Source organism: Lampris incognitus, chromosome 17 (assembly GCF_029633865.1).
Source record: "Lampris incognitus isolate fLamInc1 chromosome 17, fLamInc1.hap2, whole genome shotgun sequence".
Lineage (NCBI taxonomy): Eukaryota > Metazoa > Chordata > Actinopteri > Lampriformes > Lampridae > Lampris > Lampris incognitus.
The window spans coordinates 19134907-19155324 of record NC_079227.1 but is presented as its reverse complement, the minus strand read 5'-3'; the positions used below and the strand labels follow the sequence as shown (position 1 = coordinate 19155324).

The 20418-nt window shown below is 43.8% G+C and overlaps 1 protein-coding gene across 1 annotated transcript in view; it reads left to right on the top strand.

The window, feature by feature from the left end:
* The window catches only part of grnb (granulin b), a 39373-nt gene extending 20748 nt beyond the window's left edge, over window positions 1–18625 (top strand). The window contains exons 11-17 of the mRNA XM_056297030.1: window positions 2995–3092; window positions 3797–4030; window positions 4606–4842; window positions 12547–12810; window positions 14374–14607; window positions 16828–17064; window positions 18166–18625. Coding sequence (XP_056153005.1) covers window positions 2995–3092; window positions 3797–4030; window positions 4606–4842; window positions 12547–12810; window positions 14374–14607; window positions 16828–17064; window positions 18166–18312 — 1451 coding nt within the window. The 3' untranslated portion in view covers window positions 18313–18625. The remainder of the gene's footprint in view (window positions 1–2994; window positions 3093–3796; window positions 4031–4605; window positions 4843–12546; window positions 12811–14373; window positions 14608–16827; window positions 17065–18165) is intronic.
* Window positions 18626–20418: the final 1793 nt, after the last annotated feature.

Below are 20418 nucleotides of genomic sequence, written 5' to 3'. Positions count from 1 at the left end.
TAAGAAGATTCTTTCAGGTCTTGCCAGAAAATTGTTGGAATGCAACGTTTCCTATGCTCAAATACAGTCTTTCAATGGTCTACCACTGATATACAGTCCATCACAGTATTAGATTTTATTTTATTTGATCTTATATTTTCTTTTATATATATATATACGTGTGTGTGTGGGTGTGTCCTCTGTGTGGCATTTGCATGTTCTCCCCGTGTCTGGGTTTCCTCTGGGTGCTCCGGTTTCCTCCCACAGTCCAAAGACATGTAGGTCAGGTGAATTGGCCATACTAAATTGTCCCTAGGTGTGAATGTGTTGGCCCTTTGATGGACTGGTGGCCTGTCCAGGGTGTCTCCCCACCTACCGCCCAATGACTGCTGTGATAGGCTCCAGCATCCCGCGACCCTGGTCGGGATAAGCGGCTTGGATAATGGATGGATGGATGTGTATGCATTTTAATTTATGAACTATTTTATGTTTATGCCTTAGATTCTCATTTTTATTTTGCATGACTCTTTTTTTTAACTTTTTTTTTGTTTTGTTGCATGAGTCTAGTTGAAGGGAGCCAAAAAAATAAGAATTTCATTGCCAACTCCTGCCTTAGACAAGGCAAGGCAAATTTATTTGTATAGCACATTTCAGCAATAAAGAAATTCAAAGTGACATAAAACATAAAAGACATTAAGACAAAATGTAAAAACAACATTTTGATTTACTATTCAAAAGCCTGGCCTAGATAGACACCACATATCCAGCTGCCCAGTGCTTTCCAGTCAAGCTGTGCCAACCAAAGGAAATCATGTGCTGTCCAATTGTACAGCTGTGCTATCCAGTCGGGTTGTGGTACCATTCAGATAGGTTCTGCGTGCTATTCAATTGGGTTGCGCGCTCGCTGACCAGGCAGGTCGCAGGCGAAGAATGCTTGCTTCAAGACAGTGTTGCTGTGAAGTCCCTGGTCCTCATGAAGTCGGTCAAGCTTGAAAAGAAGGGAATGCTGTTTCACAACATACACATGATAGGCAAGAAAGGTTGACCTTCATGGACTCTGTGTGGATGTGTGAGTAATGATTAAACATGTGTACCATAATCAGCTTTAATCAAATAAAACGTTAATTTCCCAACTACAAAATTTTGGCTAGTGAAAATGCTGACTGGCTAGTAACTTTGGAAAACCACTACCCACAGTGGCTGGTGAGCAAAAATGTCAACTCAAATGTTAATGTCAAGTCCTGCATATGATCATACTATGTTGGTCAGTTTAGTCTAGATATGTGAGCATGCACAAGTCTAGAAAACGGGAAGATTTGTTCTAAAGCAAAACAAAGAGTCCAAGGCCCTCTTGAGCATTTCCTAGAGGCAAATCAAGCAGCCATTTCATTTGCATTTGTATGGAGTTTCCAGTATCTAGTGGGATTTTCCACTGATTTGGCCATATTATTGCTGTTCCAGTCAGATTATTTTTCACTGGAGCTGCCCCAAGGTTTGTTTTTGTGCTGTTGTCAGATTAGATTATTGAATCAAGCTGCTATTTCATCACTCGCATGGGCTAAATTTGTATAACCATCAAAGCTTTTGTTGTTGTTGCTGTCTCAGTAATGCTGTGCTTGTTTAAAGTGTTATATTTTGATGAACAAAATCAAGTTTGGGTGTTGGCTGTCTGGCTAGTTTCTTTGGATGATAGCAGTTTATGTTCACAAACACAAACTGATCAAAGAAGGTTGAATCAGTTCATCTGGATACAACAATTATTGACAGATATGTTTCATCACTCAATTAAGTGTGTCTAAGGGCTTCAGTCTAAGGGCCCAGACACACCGACTAGCGGCGACGAAGGCCGACTGTTGCCTCGCCTCACGTCGCCTGCCATCTAGGCCAAAAAGTAGCATTTGAACACACCGCAAAGACTACAGCTGACGGCCAACTAGCATGTACGTTCTGCACTGATTCGCTAAACTGAACAGCCAGTCAGAGTGATCACTTTCACTGATAGGCTCCACCGATTCAACATGCTGAATCGGCCACAAAGCTGCCGATGGGTCCGGCTAGTGCCAACAGTGCAGGACACAGCGCAAAAACTTGGGTCACAGACGCTCACCATCAGCCCAACATTGGCCAGTGTGTCAGGGCCCTAAACTGACTGCAGGTATCCCCGCCCACCCCTTATAAACAATAGTTGCCTAACGACCGAAACGAACGACCAGTTTCATATGCAAATATGGGTGTGACCATTGATTACAGTTTCAAAGGTCATGTGTACTATTCAGAGAGGATTGGGGAATGTTTGCAATCACAGCATGACGACAGATGTACTCTTGGCCCCCCCCCTGGGGGGGGTGGTCGTTCCCTCTTAACATAGATGGCCTCTGACTCCCCGTTGAAACCAGTGTTCCTCTCCATCAAGGATGTGCTGATCCTCATCTTTGAAAGAGTGGCCACTGGCCTGTAGATAGGTGTAGACTGCCAAGTCCTGACCTGACATGTTAGCTTTTCTATGTTGTGCCAGCATCTGTTTAATTTCCCCAATGTACAAGTCACTGCAGTCCTCCTGGCACGTAATACTATACATACACTATATTACTCTGTTTGTGCCGGGGGACCCGATCATTGGGGTGGACCAACTTTTGGCACAGCATGTTTTGGGGTTTGAAAGCAACTGAGCATGTTTGGAAAATATTGAAACTCTAATCAGTGGTCACACCCATATTTGCATATGAAATTGGTCGTTGGTTTCGATCTTTATGCATCTGTGTTGTACTGTATTGTTTATAATGGATGGGGTTACCTGAAGTCAGTTTAGACTGGAGAGGTCACTTACATGAGTGATGGAACGTATCTGTCAGTAAGCGTTGTGTCCAGCTGAACTGATTCAACCTTTGATTTCCTTACCTGGATTATTGAGCATGCATCAAGACAAACACTAACTGAATTTTACTAGACTACACAAAGGACTTTATTACAGCTTTAGATAATACATTAGCTTCTAATGTTCCATATGTCTTTCAGTTGGTGCGGTGCCTTGCAATGACTCGGTAGCCTGCGCTGATGGAAGCACCTGCTGTAAATCGTCAGAGGGGGAATGGGCTTGTTGCCCCTTGCCCAAGGTAATGTGTGTGTGTGTGTGTGTGTGTGTGTGTGTGTGTGTGTGTGTGTGTGTGTGTGTGTGTGTGTGTGTGTGTGTGTGTGTGCGCGCGCGCGCGCGCGCGCGTGTGTGTGCGCGCGCGCGTGTGTAAGTAAATGAAAAGAAAATAAGTGATGGCAATATGTGTCTGGCTTTCACTCCGTAGAGACTTTATCGATTCGACATTGTCCGTCCATCCCTTTCCACAGCACATGCTCAAAAACATAACCAGATTCTTGTTAGATTATTTACTTACTCACTGATCTGAGGTTTCTTCTCTGCGGGTGGTCTCGCTGTACTGCTGCATGAAGAGATTCAAACTGATAACAGCACACTGTTTTGTTTATGTCACATGGAATTAATAATCTAAAATTCAATCTCACTGCATTTTCCCTGTTTGAAGATCCCTTCATAGTGGGCTTTTGGTTAGCTTGCTTTTTAAACTCACTACTCTGGTAGTGTACTGAATGTTGAAAATAAGCAGACCATGTTTCTTTATAAATAAATAAATAAACCATGTTTTTTTTCCTTGGCATTTGAGTACTGATAGGGTAGTCATGCAGAAATGGATATGTACTTGTAATGAATATCTACATGACATCAGATTCATACCAAATCAGATTATTCATACATGTGAATTCATTAGTCAAAACTGTGTCAACTAGTCGTCTTGCTCCGCCTACGCAGGCGGTGTGCTGTGAGGACCACAAGCACTGCTGTCCCCATGGTACCATCTGTAATATGGCAGCATCCACATGTGACGACACCTCTGGCAATGCTGTGGTGCCCTGGGTGAGCAAGGTGCCCGTCTTCAGCCATCTGACGGTCAGCATCAAGTGTGACGAATCCACAGTGTGCCCAGGAAAAACCACCTGCTGCAAAATCCCTACTGGAGATTGGGCCTGCTGCCCGCTGCCTGAGGTACTGTAGTAGGGTATTGTGGTCTTTTAATTAGTGGTGGATTACATCCATCTCCATTCGTTCTGTCACCATCGCTGTAGAAAATGTGGAAGGAAAAGCACAATTTAACATTTGACCCATGATCAAACGTGTGTAAAAAATGTAACCCTCAATAGATAGGATTTATATTTGTTTAACTCATAACTGCTCTTTCAGGAATCTACTTGTAAGCTTTAAATATGAGTGTATTCGTTCTGTGTATTGCCCTTTTATAAATGCAATGTTGCATATTGTGCCCTACTAGTGGTCTGTCTCTTAGGTTCTTGTGAAGTTCTAACATGATTTCAAGTTTATAATATAGCAGTCGACCAGTAAGGAAGGGGATGTGACCATGCTCTCAGCCCATCTTTTGATGACACATGCATACTGTAGCTGTTGTTGAAGTTTGACTTATCCCTCATTCACATGCTATGTCTACTGGATGCAGATAATAACGACACACTTCAAAACTATCCATCTGGTCAAAGAAAAAAATGTGTCCATCAAATTCTCTTCTGGATTCTCCAAACTTATCATATTTTCTGTCTGCTTCCAAGGCTGTGTGTTGTGATGACCACATGCACTGCTGCCCAAACAACACAGTGTGTAACCTCTCTGCTGAGACCTGTGACGACCCCTTGGGATTAGTGCTATCTCTGCCATGGGCTGCAAAGGTGCCTGCTCTCACCATGGAAGAGCATGATGAGAAGTGCGACAAGGAAACAATGTGTCCAAAGGGCAGCACCTGCTGCAAGCAAAACACTGGGCAGTGGGCATGCTGCCCCTTACCACAAGTCAGTATTTCTTATAAAGTACTGTGACTTTGCTTGATTTGATTGGTGCTACATTTTCTCCAGAAAGATTCGGATTTAGGTGTCAGTTCACCTTCACTTAGATATTTTAGAAATACCAGCTATTTGTTTGGTTGCGTGTCTGTCCACTGCTAATCGCACAAACTACTGGACCTATCAGCCTAATATTTTTTGTTATAACTATGACGAAGAACCTCGTGATTGTGTTGATTCAAAATCTTTGAAAAATGTTCTAACTATCTCCGCTCCCTCTCATCATTCACTCTAGCTCACTCAACCAACACTGTTTTCTGTCACTGCCTGATCTAAGTCAACCATGCGTGACTCAAATCTACAGCTGACTCAGGCGGGCAGCGACATGATCAAACATTATTAAAAGAATTTTGATAATCCAAAAAATGTGAAGGTTATATCAGTGTTTCCCACAGGTTGAGAATTTACTTGTGGTGGATGGTGCAGCTTTTGACCGGCAGGTTCAGTAATAAACTAGTCAAACAAAGGTTTATGAATAGCTCTATTTATTGCAAATGAATAATTACTCAAAATAAATAGCTGTCTATCTACTACTACTACTACTTACGGCTGCAGGGGTCACCACAGTGGATCATCTGTTTCCATCTCTTCCTGTCCTCTGCATCTTCCTCTGTCACACCAGCCATTTGCATGTCCTCCCTCACCACATCCATAAACCTCTTTTACCTCTTCCCTGGCAGCTCCATATTCAGCATCCTTCTCCCAATATACCCAGTATCTCTCCTCCACACATGTTCAAGCCAATCTCAGTCTTGCCAATCTCAGTCTTGCCTCTCTTGCTTTGTCTCCAAACCATCCAACCTGAACTGTCCTTTTAATATAATCGTTCCTAATCCTGTCCTCCTTTGTCACTCCCAATGAAAATCTTAGCATCATCAACTCTGCCACCTCCAGCTCCGCCTGCTGTCTTTTCGTCAGTGCCATTGTCTCCAAATCATATGATAATATAGCTGGTCTCACTACCATCTTGTAAACCTTCCCTTTAACTCTTGCTGGTACCGTTCTGTCACAAATCACTCCTGACACACTTCTACACCCACTCCCCCCTCCCTGCACTCTCTTCTTCACCTCTCTTCTGCACTCCCCGTTACTTTGGACAGTTGACCCCAAGTATTTAAACTCATACGCCTTCATCACCTCTTCCTCACCATTCCCACTGCCGTCTCTCTCATTCATGCATAGGTATTCCATCTTACTCCTACTGACTTCCAGTCCTCTTCTCTCCAGTGCATACCTCTATCTCTCCAGGCTCTCCTCAACTGGCATCCTCCTCTCGCTACAAATCACAATGTCATCTGCAAACATCATAGTCCACGGAGACTCCTGCTTGATCTCGTCCGTCAACCTGTCCATCACCATTGCAGACAAGAAAGGGCACAGACCTGATCCTTGATGTAATCCCACCTCTACCTTGAACCCATCTAACATTCCAACCGCACACCTCACCATTGTCATACTTCCCTCATACATATCCTGCACCACTCCTATATACTTCTGCAATTCTCGACTTCCTCATACAATACCACACCGCCTCTCTCAGCACCCTGTCATATGCTTTCTCTAAACCTACGAAGACACAATGTAACTCCTCCTGGCCTTCTCTATACTTCTCAGTCAACATTCTCAAAGCAAACATCGCATCTGTGGTGCTCTTTCATGGCATGAAACCATACTGCTGCTTGCTAATCGTCACCTCTCCTCTTAACCTAGCTTCTCTTTACTCTTTCCCATATCTTCATGCTGTGGCTGATCATCTTTATACCTCTGTAGTTGCTACAGTTCTGCACATCACTCTTATTCTTGAAAATCGGTACCAGTATGCTTTTTCTCCACTCCTCAGGCATCCTCTCACTTTCCAAGATTGTGTTAAACAATCTAGTCAAAAATTCTACTGCCATCTCTCCTAAATATCTCCATGCCTCCACAGGTATGTCATTAGGACCAACTGCCTTTCCACTCTTCATCCTCTTCATAGCTGCCCTCACTTCCTCCTTGCTAATCCACTACACTTCCTGAGTAACTATCTCCACTTCATCCAACCTTCTCTCTCTCTCATTTTCTTCATTCATCAGCCCCTCAAAGTACTCCTTCCACCTTCTCGGCAGACTCTGCTCACTTGTCAGCACATTTCCATCTCTATCCTTGATCACCCTAACCTGCTGCACATCCTTCGCAGCTCGGTGCCTCTGTCTAGCCAATTGGTACAAGTCCTTTTCTTCTTCTTTAGTGTCTAACCTCATACAACTTACCATACGCCTTTGCCACCTCTCTATTTGCTTTATGCTGCATCTTCTTGTACTCTTGTCTACTTTCTTCATTTCTCTGACTATCCCACTTCTTTTTTACCAACCTTTCCCTCTGTGTACTTTGCTGTCCTTCCTCATTCCACCACCAAGTCTCCTTGTCTTCCTTCCTCTGTCCTGATGACACACCAAGTACCTTCCTAGCTGTCTCCCTCACTATTTCTGCAGTGGTTGCCCAGCCATCCGGCAACTCTTCACTACCACCCAGTGCCTGTCTTAACTCCTTCCTGAACTCCACACAACAGTCTTCCTTCTTCAACTTCACCATTTGATCTTTGGCTCTGCCTTCACTTCACTCGCTACCTCTTCTTGGTTTCCAAAGTCATCTTACAGACCACCATCCGATGCCGCCTACGTTCTCCCCATCACACCTTGCATTCTCCAATCCCTTTCAGACCGCGCCTTCTACATAAGATATAGTCCGTCTGTGTGCTCGTTCCTCCACTCTTGTACATCATCCTGTGTTTCTCCCTCTTCTTGAAATTTGTATTCACCACATCCATTTCCATCCTTTTCGCAAAATCCAGCACCATCTGTCCTTCCACATTTCTTTCCTTGGCACCATACCTACCCATCACCTCCTCATCATCTCTGTTCCCTTCAACAACATGCCCATTGAAGTCTGCTCCAATCACCACTCTCTCCTCCTTGGGTACACTTACCACAACTTCATCCAACTCACTCCAGAATTCTTCTTTCTTTTCCATCTCACACCCAACTTGTGGGGCATATGCGCTGATAACATTCATCAATACACCTTCGATTTCCAGCTTCATACTCATCACTCTGTCTGACACTCTCTTTACCTCCAGCACACTCTTGACATACTCTTCCTTCAGAATTACCCCTACCCCATTTCTCCTCACAGTCACACCATGGTAGAAGAGTTTGAACCCACCTCTGATGCTCCTGGCCTTACCCCCCTTCCACCTGGTCTCTTGCACACACAGTATGCCTACCTTTCTTCTCTCTATCATATCAGCCAGCTCTCTCCCTTTACCAGTCATAGTGCCAACATTCAAAGTTCTGACTTTCACCTCCTTACTCCTACCCTTCCTCCTCTCTCACTGCCTCTGGACATGCCTTCCCCCTCTCCTTCTCCTTCGCCCAACAGTAGCATAGTTTCCACCGGCACCCTGCTGGCCAACAGTACCAGTGGTGGTCGTTGGTAACCTGGGCCTCAACTGATCCGGTATCGAAATATTATTTATGATCCTCATATTTGATTTGGCAAAGATTTTAAACCAGGTGCCCTTCCTGACGCAACCTTCCCCATTTATCCGGGCTTGGGACCGGCACTAAGAATGCACTGGCTTGTGCATCCTCAGTGGCTGGGTTAAAATAAATAACCATCTGTATGTCAACATAAGTAACTATTAAAAAATGAGTAACTATTTACATATTAAAATAAAATTTCCATTTTCGAAATTTATTAAAGAACAAAACAGACTTGAACCCGGCTTTTTGATGAAAATGTCAAAGTGAATAACTATTTAAAATACATTTCATATTTTCAAAATATATTCAACAGATCAAAACACTTCAACTCTGCTTTTGGTTCAGAGTTGTCCTCCGCCTTTTGTCATGTGCCTGTTCGCATATTTTGCATTCCCTGTTCGAACATATAATTTTCCTTGCTTCGGAAAAAACATTTCTAACTCCTGTCTGTGCGGGTATTCATCAGGGGCAGGTCCGTTTATTGAGATTTTGAGGCATGCAGCCAGGTGCTCTTCTTTCAGCTTGTTTCTTAGGTCAGTTTTGACGTGAAATAGAAACAAACGTGCATAACCATTGTGAATATAATCATTTTGAAGGAAAGCACAAGATAACATTTACAGAAATGTTACACATTATGCTCTCTTGCATGGTTGAAAATCACTTCTCCTGCTCATTACTGAGAAGTCTCGCTCACAGTTCACGCTGGAGACAGGAATGACCAGAGCCAAATGCAGCCAGAAGACCCAAACCAGGGTAGATATCTGCCCACTCCTTGGATTCACTAGCCAACTGTTGCATGATCTTTGCTTGTTTTGTTTTTTTTGTGTTTTTGTTTGTCCTACCAGGACAGAAAAGAGTAGAAGTTGCACACTCCTGTTAACTGAGTGTTCAGTTCGGTGTTGAGGCAAACATTACTAGGTAGCCAGTCCAACTACCCTCTTAAGTTACATTAGAATAAGATGTGTAAAGTAAAGGCTTTTTACACAGCCTTTTCAACAAGGTTCTGTGTATTGTCTGGTGGTCCCGAGTCTCACTCAAAGCGGGCATAGAACCTGTTCAGGTCATCCGGGAATGAAGCGGTGGTGTTGGTAAAACCGCCCGGCTTGGATTTGAAGTCCGTTATCGCTTGCAGTCCCTGCCACGTGCACCTGGAGTCCCTGCAAATGTAATGCAGTTCTAGTTTATCCCAGTATTGCTTTTTTGGCTGACTTGATGGCTTTCCTGCTTTGAAAGCGGAAGTCCTTTCTTTTAGTCTCTGACGAATGTCGCTATTAATCCAGGGTTTCTGATTCTGATAGGAGCGGATGATCCGAGTGGGAATACAGGTCTCCACACAAAATTTAACATGGTAACTGTATCGGTGTATTCATTCGGATTCAGATGGTTCCTAAAAACTGACCAGTCTGTTTAATCAAAACAACACTGAAGTTTAAGCTCATTTTCCACCTACCAGCACTGTACTGTCCTCAAGGTGGGTTTCTTGCTTTTAACATTTTGCTTGTAAACAGGTAGCAAGAGCATGGATGAATGGTCCGATTTCCCAAAATGAAGCCATGGAATAGACCTGTATGCTCCCTTGATAGTGGAGTAGCAGCGATCCAAGATCTTGTTGCCCCTGGTTGGAAAGCTGATATGCTGAAAGTATTTAGGTTGTATCAATTTGAAGCTGCAGTGATTGAAGTTCCACACCACAATGGAACCAGCCTGTGGATGCTGATTCTCATAGCCGCTGATTGCACCGTAGAGCTGTTAGAGCTGCTGTAGTGTTGGCTTGTTTGGAATGTAAACAGCTTACAGGATGGAGGGGAATTCCCTTGGTAGATAAAATGGTCACCACTTGATTGTAAGATGTTCCAACACTGACGAACAGGACTGGGAGATTACTTACACATTGGTGCACCACAAGTTGTTAACCAGAAAACATACTCCCCTACCTTTTACCTTGCCAGTCGTTTCACACAAGCGGTCCAGTTGGTGCACGGAGAAGCCATCAGGCTGTATGGCTCTGTCCAGGACGTTAGATGATACCCAGGTCTCAGTAAAACAGAACACGCAGCAATCCCATTGGGAGATAATACGGCAGTGGAGTTCATGAAGCTTGTTGCTAACTGATTGTACATTGGCTAGCAAAATGCTCGGCATGGAAGGTCAAGTCGGGTGACTCCGTAGCCTAACCAGGACCCACCTTGTCCTCTGTGTCTCCGCCTGTATTGGCATCGGTTACTGATGCTCCAAGATGCTGCGGCATTGTAAACAATGTCTTTTTGTATCTTCGGAGGTGCACACAAGTCTGGAACATTTTGAAGTCCAGTAAGGTCTGACAGTCATAAATGACAGGTGTAGACAGTATGTGCAAGAAAGCTAACAATTAATGCAAAAACTAATAGGGAGAGAGGAGCTCGTAGCGTGTCACCATTGGTCAGCACCATCTTGGACATTACATAATGCACACTGCACAATGTTTGGAAAGCTGGCGGGGGTATCCAGCCTTTCATACCAGTCAAACAGATTGCCATATCAGTTTTTAAGCAGCATCTGTGGGTGAGAAGTGGTATCTGCCAGTGGAAGTTCCAGAGAGAGTGACATGCCACAACTAAACAGTCAGTAGTAGCATGCCAACAGAGAGTGACATGCCACTACCAAACTGACACGCCACTACCAAACAGTAGTGCCATGCCAAAAGCCTCTTTTCGATCTTGGCCTTGCTGAAAAAAGGGGTAGTTTGTCGCCAAGTCCGAGCACCAGAGAAGGGGAGATAAGCCTGGCAGGGATCTGCACTCTAATGAATGCACTCTTCTAGTCTCAAATGTTTCTAATTATAGAAGATAAATTGCTATTTGCAAATGGGTTAGACCGAGCAATATTCTCTTGGCAGCTTTCAGTGTTTGAATCCTGAAAAATGCATGCCGAATTGGTTCAACTGCCATGAAACTCTAAATCTTGGAGTTCATAGTCCCGATAATTTAGGGTTTTATTCTGGCTCTGGATTAATACATAACAGATAATCTCCCTTGTAAACTCAATGTTTAAAGCAGGGGAGGCTTTGGAGGAAAGGCCTACCAGGAAATGCATGAATACTAGGGCTGCCCCAACCAAAGATTTTTCCAGTCGACTAGTAGCTGTTAGTTCAAGGCATCGGTTGACTAGTCGTCGCATGTTTATGGTATTAATTTAATTATTAAACTTTTTTTTGGGGGGGGGGGGTTGAGTTCCAGGGCTGGGAAAGAATGTTATAAGTAACATTGTTAATGCTGTGCTACATCACAGAGAAATACAAAACTGTAACAATGAGGCTTTAAAATATAGATTTTACAAGTGCATGTAATGAAGCAAGCCGCCTGTTAATGACACGAGCAAAAGTAGTATGAATGTGTCTGAACACCCAGCAACGAGCCTGAACGTTTTGTTAGTTTTCAACATAGTATAACATCACACAACTTGGGAACTTGTAACACCATGCACTGACTTATGAACCTTTGAAATGTAAACCTTACAAGCATGCGCACGAAGTGAGCCACCTGTTAATGACACTGGCAAAAGAGGTGTTGAATAAAGGTTCTGAAGGTGTCGGAACGATCAGCAAGGAGATTTGAATTTTTTAAAATTTATTTCAACAGTATAACATCACACAACTTATGAGCTTGTAACACCATAACAGTCACTTCATAAAACAAATGATAAATAAAACAGCCTTTTATCCCACACGTTGGATTTTCTGCCTGGCGTGCTCTAATAACCGCAGGGACCAGCCGTGTACATGTGACTGTCTGTCCCTGACTGACTGAGTGACTGTGTGTCGCCACTTCCTGTGTCCATTGTTTCAAATTTAAGGCCCTCATACGTTTCATACGGGGGTGTTTTTTAAGTGTTTAATGCAGTTTTTTTTTTCTGCCACTAAGTGACCAATGAAAACCTGGTCGACTGAGACTTCCCATTGACTAACGTTTGGTCAACTATTTGCGGGCCGCCCTAATGACTACATGGAACAAATTGATCTGTTATTTATATTTCTCAAGTCACATATTTGACATTTCTGGCTATCACTTTGATCACATAACTGAGGAATGTATAACCTGAGGTTTCCTGTGATTTGTTGAAGTATAAGACACTGTTCTTTTTACTGCCTCCCCAGGCTGTGTGCTGTAATGATCATGAGCACTGCTGCCCCAAAGGCTACACGTGTAACGTGATCCAGAAAACTTGTGATAAGCCTGGTGATCTCAGCCTCCCCTGGGTACAGAAGCTACCAGCCTTGCAGAGGGTGCTGACCAAGGCTGTTGCAAGTGCACCTCGGCTAGCCAAGAACATCTGTGATGCCCACACAAGCTGCCCCAAGGATACCACCTGCTGCTTCATGAACAAGGCCCAGAAGTGGGGCTGCTGCCCTCTTCCAAATGTAATGAATACTACTGAAATTGGTATTAAAGCTGAAATCCTCAATCTGTCCATCCCTTTGACAGTGAAAACTACAAACAAGATGTAACAGCCATTGTCACTTATGTGCCGTCAGCTCAGCAGTTAACAGTTCCCATTTTTGTGAAAATTGCATCCTCGGCGGGGTGGCACAGTGGCGCAGTGGTTAATGTGGTCACCTCACAGCAAGAAGGTCCTGGGTTCAAGCCCTGGGGTAGTCCAACCTTGGGGGTCGTCCTGGGTCATCCTCTGTGTGGAGTTTGCATGTTCTCCCCGTGTCTGTGTGGGTTTCCTCCGGGTGCTCCGGTTTCCTCCCACAGTCCAAAGACATGTAGCTCAGGTGAATCGGCTGTACTAAATTGCCCCTAGGTATGAGTGTGTGTATGTGTGTGTGTCAGCCTTGTGTGATGGTCTGGCTGCCTGTCCAGGGTGTCTCCCCGCCTGCCGCCCAATGACTGCTGGGATAGGCTCCAGCATTCCCATGACCCTGAGAGCAGGATAAGTGGTTTGGATAATGGATGGATGGATGGATGCATCCTCAGATCAAACCTAACAACGGCAGGAATCCGGGTGGTGTGGCGGTCTATTCTGTTGCCTACCAGCACAGGGATCGCCTGTTCGAATCTCCGTGTTCCCTTCGGCTTGGTCAGGCGTCCCTACAGACACAACTGGCTGTGTCTGCAGTTGGGAAGCCAGATGTGGGTATGTGTCCTGGTCACTGCACTAGCGCCTCCTCTGGTCAGTCGGGGTGCCTGTTCAGGGGGGAGGGGGAACTGGGGGGAATAGCGTGATCCTACCATGCGCTACGTCCCCCTGTCAAAACTCCTCACTGTCAGGTGAAAAGAAGCGACTGGTTGACTCCACATGTATTGGAGGAGGCATGTGGTAGTCTGCAGCCCTCCCCGGATCAGCAGAGGAGGGTGCAGCAGTGACCAGGACTGCTCAGAAGAGTGGGGTAGTTGACCAAGTACAATTAGGAGGAGAAAAAAAAAGGGGGGGGAACTAACAAAGGCAATCTAATATATCACAAGCTATATCAAACTATATAGAAACACTGTTCTGCATTAATATTGATTGTAGAATTGGTAGATTACCTGTCCAACAGAAACATCACCACATCATTGTTGTGTTTCAATCCTTTTCCCTGTTTGAGTAGGAATGCGTTTAAGGCTGCAACAGTGTTCATCCTACCTGGTCAAAAATTTCAATAGTGGTATACGGCGAAGGTCTCCAACCGTGGTAAAGATGCCTGTTAGTATTATGTAAGTTGGCTCCATGGTCCCGAAGGATAAAATAACTATTTGTTTGCTGAGACAAATCCAGGATTTCAGCTTTAAGATTTGACAGCCTGATACTGTAGCATATATTCGATCCCATGAATGTGTACAGTCCAGTGACCAGTCCCAGTTTCACCAGCAGTTATTCCTAGAGGCATCTGGCAGACATCTGTGCCCAAACTTTTTCACTGAAGTACCTCCAGGTGATTAAAAAAAGTAATTTTCCGCTGTGTGTAAAAGATCAAAACACGAGCTTCTGCACTCCTCAGGCAGTCTGCTGTCAAGACGGAGACCACTGCTGCCCCAGCGGCTACACCTGTGACTCCCGCCGATCGTCGTGCTCCAAGGGCCGCCATGTCATGCCCTGGTACACCAAAGAGAGAGCCCTGTCTCCGCCCGGCATGCTGGGGGATGTCAAATGTGACAACAAGAGCAGCTGTGCCTCGGGGACAACCTGCTGTAGGCTGCCAACAGGAGAGTGGGGTTGCTGCCCTCTGATCAAGGTGGGTTGCGTTGTTGACTTTCTGTTAGGAGTTGTTGAGCTAATGTGAGGTCATGTAATCATGTTTAGTAACTGGAGGAAAACTGTTTTGGCCATTTTGATATGAAAGCTAATAATTTGCTTTGAACTACTGGTCAGACATGGGTCAGAGGTATTTAGAGTCAAGTCAATTTTATTTATATAGCCCAATATCACAAATTACAAATTTGCCTCAAGGAGCTTTACAGCAACACAATATCCTGTCCTTAGGCCCTCGCATCGGATAAGGAGCAACTCACAAAAAAAAAAAACCTTTAACGGGGAGAAAAAATAGGAAGAAAAATTAAAAGAGATATTCCAGGTTTTAAAAGTTGCCTGTGTGGTTTGTTATGGAAAGGAAGCCCATAGGAGACACAAGTTATTGGCAGGTGTAGTCTTGGTGGTAATATGCTTTTATTTGTATAGCACTTTTAAAACAAAATGTGTCCAGTGCGTCACAAATGGCAGAGAAAGGGTTACACAAGAAAAAGACAGAGGCAGTAAACATTAACCATTTGGGTGGGGGGAGGATATGAACTCCTTCACCAATCCTGAGGGGAGTGAGATACAAACACTGGAAAGGATATGGAGAAGGGCAAAGAATGGTGTTATGTGAACAAACCAGTGTGCCAACATGTTAACAATACTAAGCAAAGTCATCAGTCATAAATTAGGGGCTGGACAAAATATCAAACAACAATAACATACAGAAGTTTAAAAAACAAAAAGAGGAAACAGGTTGCCAGGGAATTTTATTTTACATTGGCATGATGGCATACGAGGCGGCATGGTGGCGCAGTGGTTAACTCGGTCACCTCACAGCAAGAAGGTCCTGGGTTCGAGCCCCGGGGTAGTCTATCCATGGTGGGTCATCCCAGGTTGTCCTCTGTGTGGAGTTTACATGTTCTCCCCGTGTCTGCGTGGGTTTCCTGCAGGGACTGCGGTTTCCTCCCACAGTCCAAAGACATGTAGCTCAGCTGAATTGGCTGTACTAAATTGTCCCTAGGTATGAATGGATCGTGTGTGTGTGTGTGTGTGTGTGTGTGTGTGTGTGTGTGTGTGTGTGTGTGTGTGTGTGTGTGTGCGCGCGCGCGCGCGCACACACCCACGCCCATGCCCAGTGATGGCCTGGCGGTCTGTCCAGGGTGTCTCCCTGCCTGCCGCCCAATGACTGCTGGGATAGGCACCAGCATCCCCGTGACCCTGGGAGCAGGATAAGCTGTTTGGATAATGGATGGATGATGGCATATGTGGACAAGTTGCAGTGTGTGTGCGCGTGCGTGCGTGCATTAAAGAGGCACTAAGCCAAGTCTATGCACTTTGTTGGACATTGTTTTATCTCATTTGCCAAATTCTGTGAAACTGACACCACACTGCAGTGAATGAATACATAATTTCAGTTTTTTGTGTTTTTAAGGGGTAGTTTTCTTCTTCGGTTACACAGATATCGTGATGTATCATAGATGATTGTCTTGCAATGTATCGAGTATCACGGAATCGCTGTATCGTGATACCATCGTTATCGTGGGCAACGTATCGTGATAGTATCGTATTCTGAGTTACACTGTGATTTCCACTCCTATTCATAACAGTTAAACAATGGTGAGAAAGGAAACATATTTAGTTTTAGAGTTACGCATATTTGCAGGCTTGGTATTAAAAGGAACACTGCTTCTAACAAAATGCTTATAGGCCCGTTGCTTTGCAGTAGAATTGCTGTTGAAAATGCTAGTGACGCGTTTCTTTGTCGAGAACAAAAAAGTACTGCTACTCATTATTTTCTTGGGTGAAAAAAAAACTAAAGAAACTCGCTCGTGATAAATGAAAGTTTTCTGAAAAATCTGAACAATACTTGGGATTGTAGGCAGTGGGCGATACACATGGGCTCCCTCACTTTTGTTTACACTACTGAGTTCAGTATGAAAGTCTTTAACACATGCTGCTATTGTGTCAATGCAGTTGACACTGTCTGTTTTTAGAAGCATCAAGTAAAATATGCACCAACCAACCACTGTAAAGGCTGTTCGACACTGCTTTGCTTTTCAGTCAGACATGTTGCTGGATGGTTACTGGATACATTTTTACAACCCTTTTTCTGAAGGGGCCAAACTGACCTTGTACAGCAAAAAGAATTGAAATGAGTTCATTTGTGAAGGTCCAGGAGAATGTCAAAGACTTTACAATTTTCTGTGCTCCTTCCCAGGCGGTGTGCTGTGAGGACCATGAGCACTGCTGTCCTCAGGGCTACACCTGCAATATGCAGACTGGAACCTGCGAGAAGAAGTTCGAGGTGGTTCTCGTCCGCAAAGTTCTAGAGTCCAGGCAGAGAGATGTCAACGAGGACGTGCCATGTGACATTACAGGGGAATACCACTGCCCCCAGCATGAGACCTGCTGCAAGACCTCGGCCACAGAGTGGGCATGCTGCCCCTCTCTCAAAGTATGACCTCTCAATGTGTGTTTGTACTTTATGGCAAGATGAGTATGCAAGCATTTGACATAGGTCAATAATTTTTATTTTATTGAATTTGAAATGGTATGTATTCCTGCTGCGCAATAACGTATTCTGGATATTGTGATCAGTAAACATTCTGTCACATGCTTCCAGACAACTCTGATAGCTGAAAGAGACCATAAAGTTGCTTTTTCCCTCAGTTTGGGACTTTCTATCCCACTTTGCCACCACTTTGTTTTGCATTGTTCTTTCCTGTTTGCGAATAGTTGCTTTTGAGAGTCAAATGTTTTTATTGGGTGCTCTGGAGGGAAATTTGTAATTTGAGATAAATAGTGCAAATGTATTGTGGAAAAATCAACCATTGCAGAATAATCTAGTAGCTAATTTAATTATCTTTTAAAAAGTAAGATGGTCTGAAATATGGTAAGATGAAATTTGGCCACTGTTGGATTTGTGGGGTTACATTCATTCCTTCATTCATTATAGAGAAACGCTAGCTAGTCCTGTGAGTTTAAAGTAAGTTGTCCTTTTGACTTGACCACAGTAGCATATCAGTACAGGTAAGTCATCTCCAGGCCTCTCATTACTAATTAATGGGACTTGCATGATCTCATTTTTAATAATAAGTTCTAATATTGATTATTCCTCTGTGCTTCTGGGTTGGGTATTTTTAGAAGAATAATGAAAAGAATGAATATACACTGCAGCACCCAAGTGAGAATGTGTGTCATGATGTGTCATGCATGCTAAGAATAACTCACCCCAGGTTAAGGGGCCAAGTAAAATTCCTGATCATCTGGAAAAGTGGACATGACAATACTAAAATCAACCTTCATTTGACTTTTTCCAGTTAGATAAGTCACCCGCAAAATGACCCACATTAGAGGGCTGTAATAAACTGACAGTTTGATTGGTGAATGCAACTACATAAACAATGATGTTGCTAAGTAAATGTTTAAACCTCATTTACTTTATTTAACAGTAATCCGTTGGCCTCACGGCAACTGCATTCCTTTTACAGTAACTAATTGTGAAACGAATCCTCCATCATGTAGGCTAATCATCGTTTTCCTTCAATATTCACAGGCTGTATGCTGTGCCGACTCAAAGCACTGCTGTCCCAGAGGATACTCGTGCGACCTGGCGGCTGGAGGGTGCATCCAGCAGACCCCGCCAACCTGGGACACTTTCCTCTCGCACAGAAAGAGAGACTCTGCTCCCCTCGAACTTTAATCCCGACAAGATGAGGTGATCTTGTCTAGGCCTCCTTCCACCATGTTCATCTGCAGTAGGAAGTAGCTACAGCTGTGAGGTTCAGCTGTGTGTAATGAGAGGGCCACGTATGTTCAGGTTTTCATTCCATCCAAAACGTGGCACCAGCTCATTTCTCATTTCAGTGGGTAGCTTACCATGAGCTCGATGCCCTTAACTAATGTAGGACATACCCCGGTGTAGTTTGTTTGGAATGAAAACCTCCACGTAGCTTTTGGTAACTTATAGTAGAGGATTTCAAATCTATATACAAGGGTCATAATGAGGTTTTTTTTTTTTTGGCGGTGCTCCCCCCCCCCCCCCAAGCTGAAGCCTTGGTGCAAATATGGGGGGGGGGTTTACTTCGATCCACAGACTTAATTTCACAACTGAGACATAATATCCACATTTTACCATTATCCTGGAGAGAATGTCCGAGTATTTCAACATTTCAGTCACAGATTTATCTGGTAGCTTTGAATCAATTGGTTAAGCTCCCTGTGAGGGAGAAGTGCATGGGAGTCATTTTTGTTTTACACCAAGAAATTTATCGGCCCCATTTTATGGCAAATGAGCTAAAAACAGATTGCAACAACATATTAGAAATACACTGAGAGGATGTTGCATACTATCTAGCGACTCCTTTTGTAAAATGTAACATGCCACAAACTTTTCAGTATTGGGTACAATGGGAAACTATGGTAAGCCACCTTGCCTCTATTAAAACCTTTTTAGTTGAAGCTAAGTTAACGCCCACTGCTGTCCCACTTGTCTATGCAAGCAAGAAACATGAATGTACGATCCTCAATGTTTTGAAATCGCTGTACTATATCTGATTGAAGATGAGGAACTAGAATCTCAGTTTGATCCATGGGCACATTTTGTTCATTGTTACTGTTGCTATCGCTGCAAGATTCGTCACACAAGGGGCAAATGTACGGTTTTTATTTAAATGTCCCGTCTGTTTTTTTTCCTAATCTTTTCGCAGTATTTACCACCAGTAAAGATGGCAGAAGTTGTCGTGCAATGTATAAAGCTAGCTTAAGCTATATCTCAATAAAAACAATGGGGAAGGGAACGACAAGTCGTTTCTCCAGTCATCAGTTGTTTGTTTTAATGCGAGTTGTAAGAAACATGGGCCAGAAAATGGTCAATGCATTTCAATCGTAAGGGGCATGTTAAAGGGGTAGTTCGGATTTTTCAAGTGGGGTTGTATGAGGTACTTATCCATAGTCGGTTACACTTACTTACAGTAGATTGCAGTCGGTACGCCTGCAGTTTGCAGAAGCAGGCAGGGCTAGCAAGCAATGTAGTGCTGTGGAAGGGGCTGGAGACAAAACATATTTTAGCCACCTAAAAAAGGTGTACCTAAAATAAGTCGATATCAGTTTAACTGTACGCTATATTTAGATTATTTTCCCCGCTTTACCTTGTCATCAGACACTTTTTTTCGGCACTACATTTTCTCAACCGTAGAACTCTCGTATTCCTACGCGTAAACGCAGCTGTGCCACTGTATTACACCACCCGCAGATCAGCTGTTTGGGTCAGTTTCAGTGGGCTATAGAAGAGACAAAACAAAACAAAAAAATACAAGAAAATAAAAATAAGTGATTATGAAAGCAACGATGAAATGTTTGTTTAGACAGCTCGGAAATCTTTAGAAAAGTGAAGTTTGATTTTAGTCTGATCTCACAACGGCACTTTCTGTTTCTGGCCCCTTCCACAGCAGTACATTGCTTGCTAGCCCTGCCTATATTCCTGCCTGGGTCTCCAAACTGCGGGTGCACCGACCGCGATCTTCTGTAGGTAATACACTGACTATGGATGGATATGTACGTCAATCGACCCCACTTCAAAAATCCGAACTATCCCTTTAAAAGCAAACCAAGTGATTGAGCATAAAAAGAGGTTTGTGCCTTTTAAATTTTCACTTCACTGTTGGTTCGTCATCAGTCATTATATGCACAACTTGTGTGACAATCCATTCAAGCCAAGTCTGTCTTAATGTCAACAAGAAACATTCTGAAGGTGCTCCTTAGACAGTAAATGGTGTTGGTTTCAAGGTTTACGTTTGCTATGTGGACG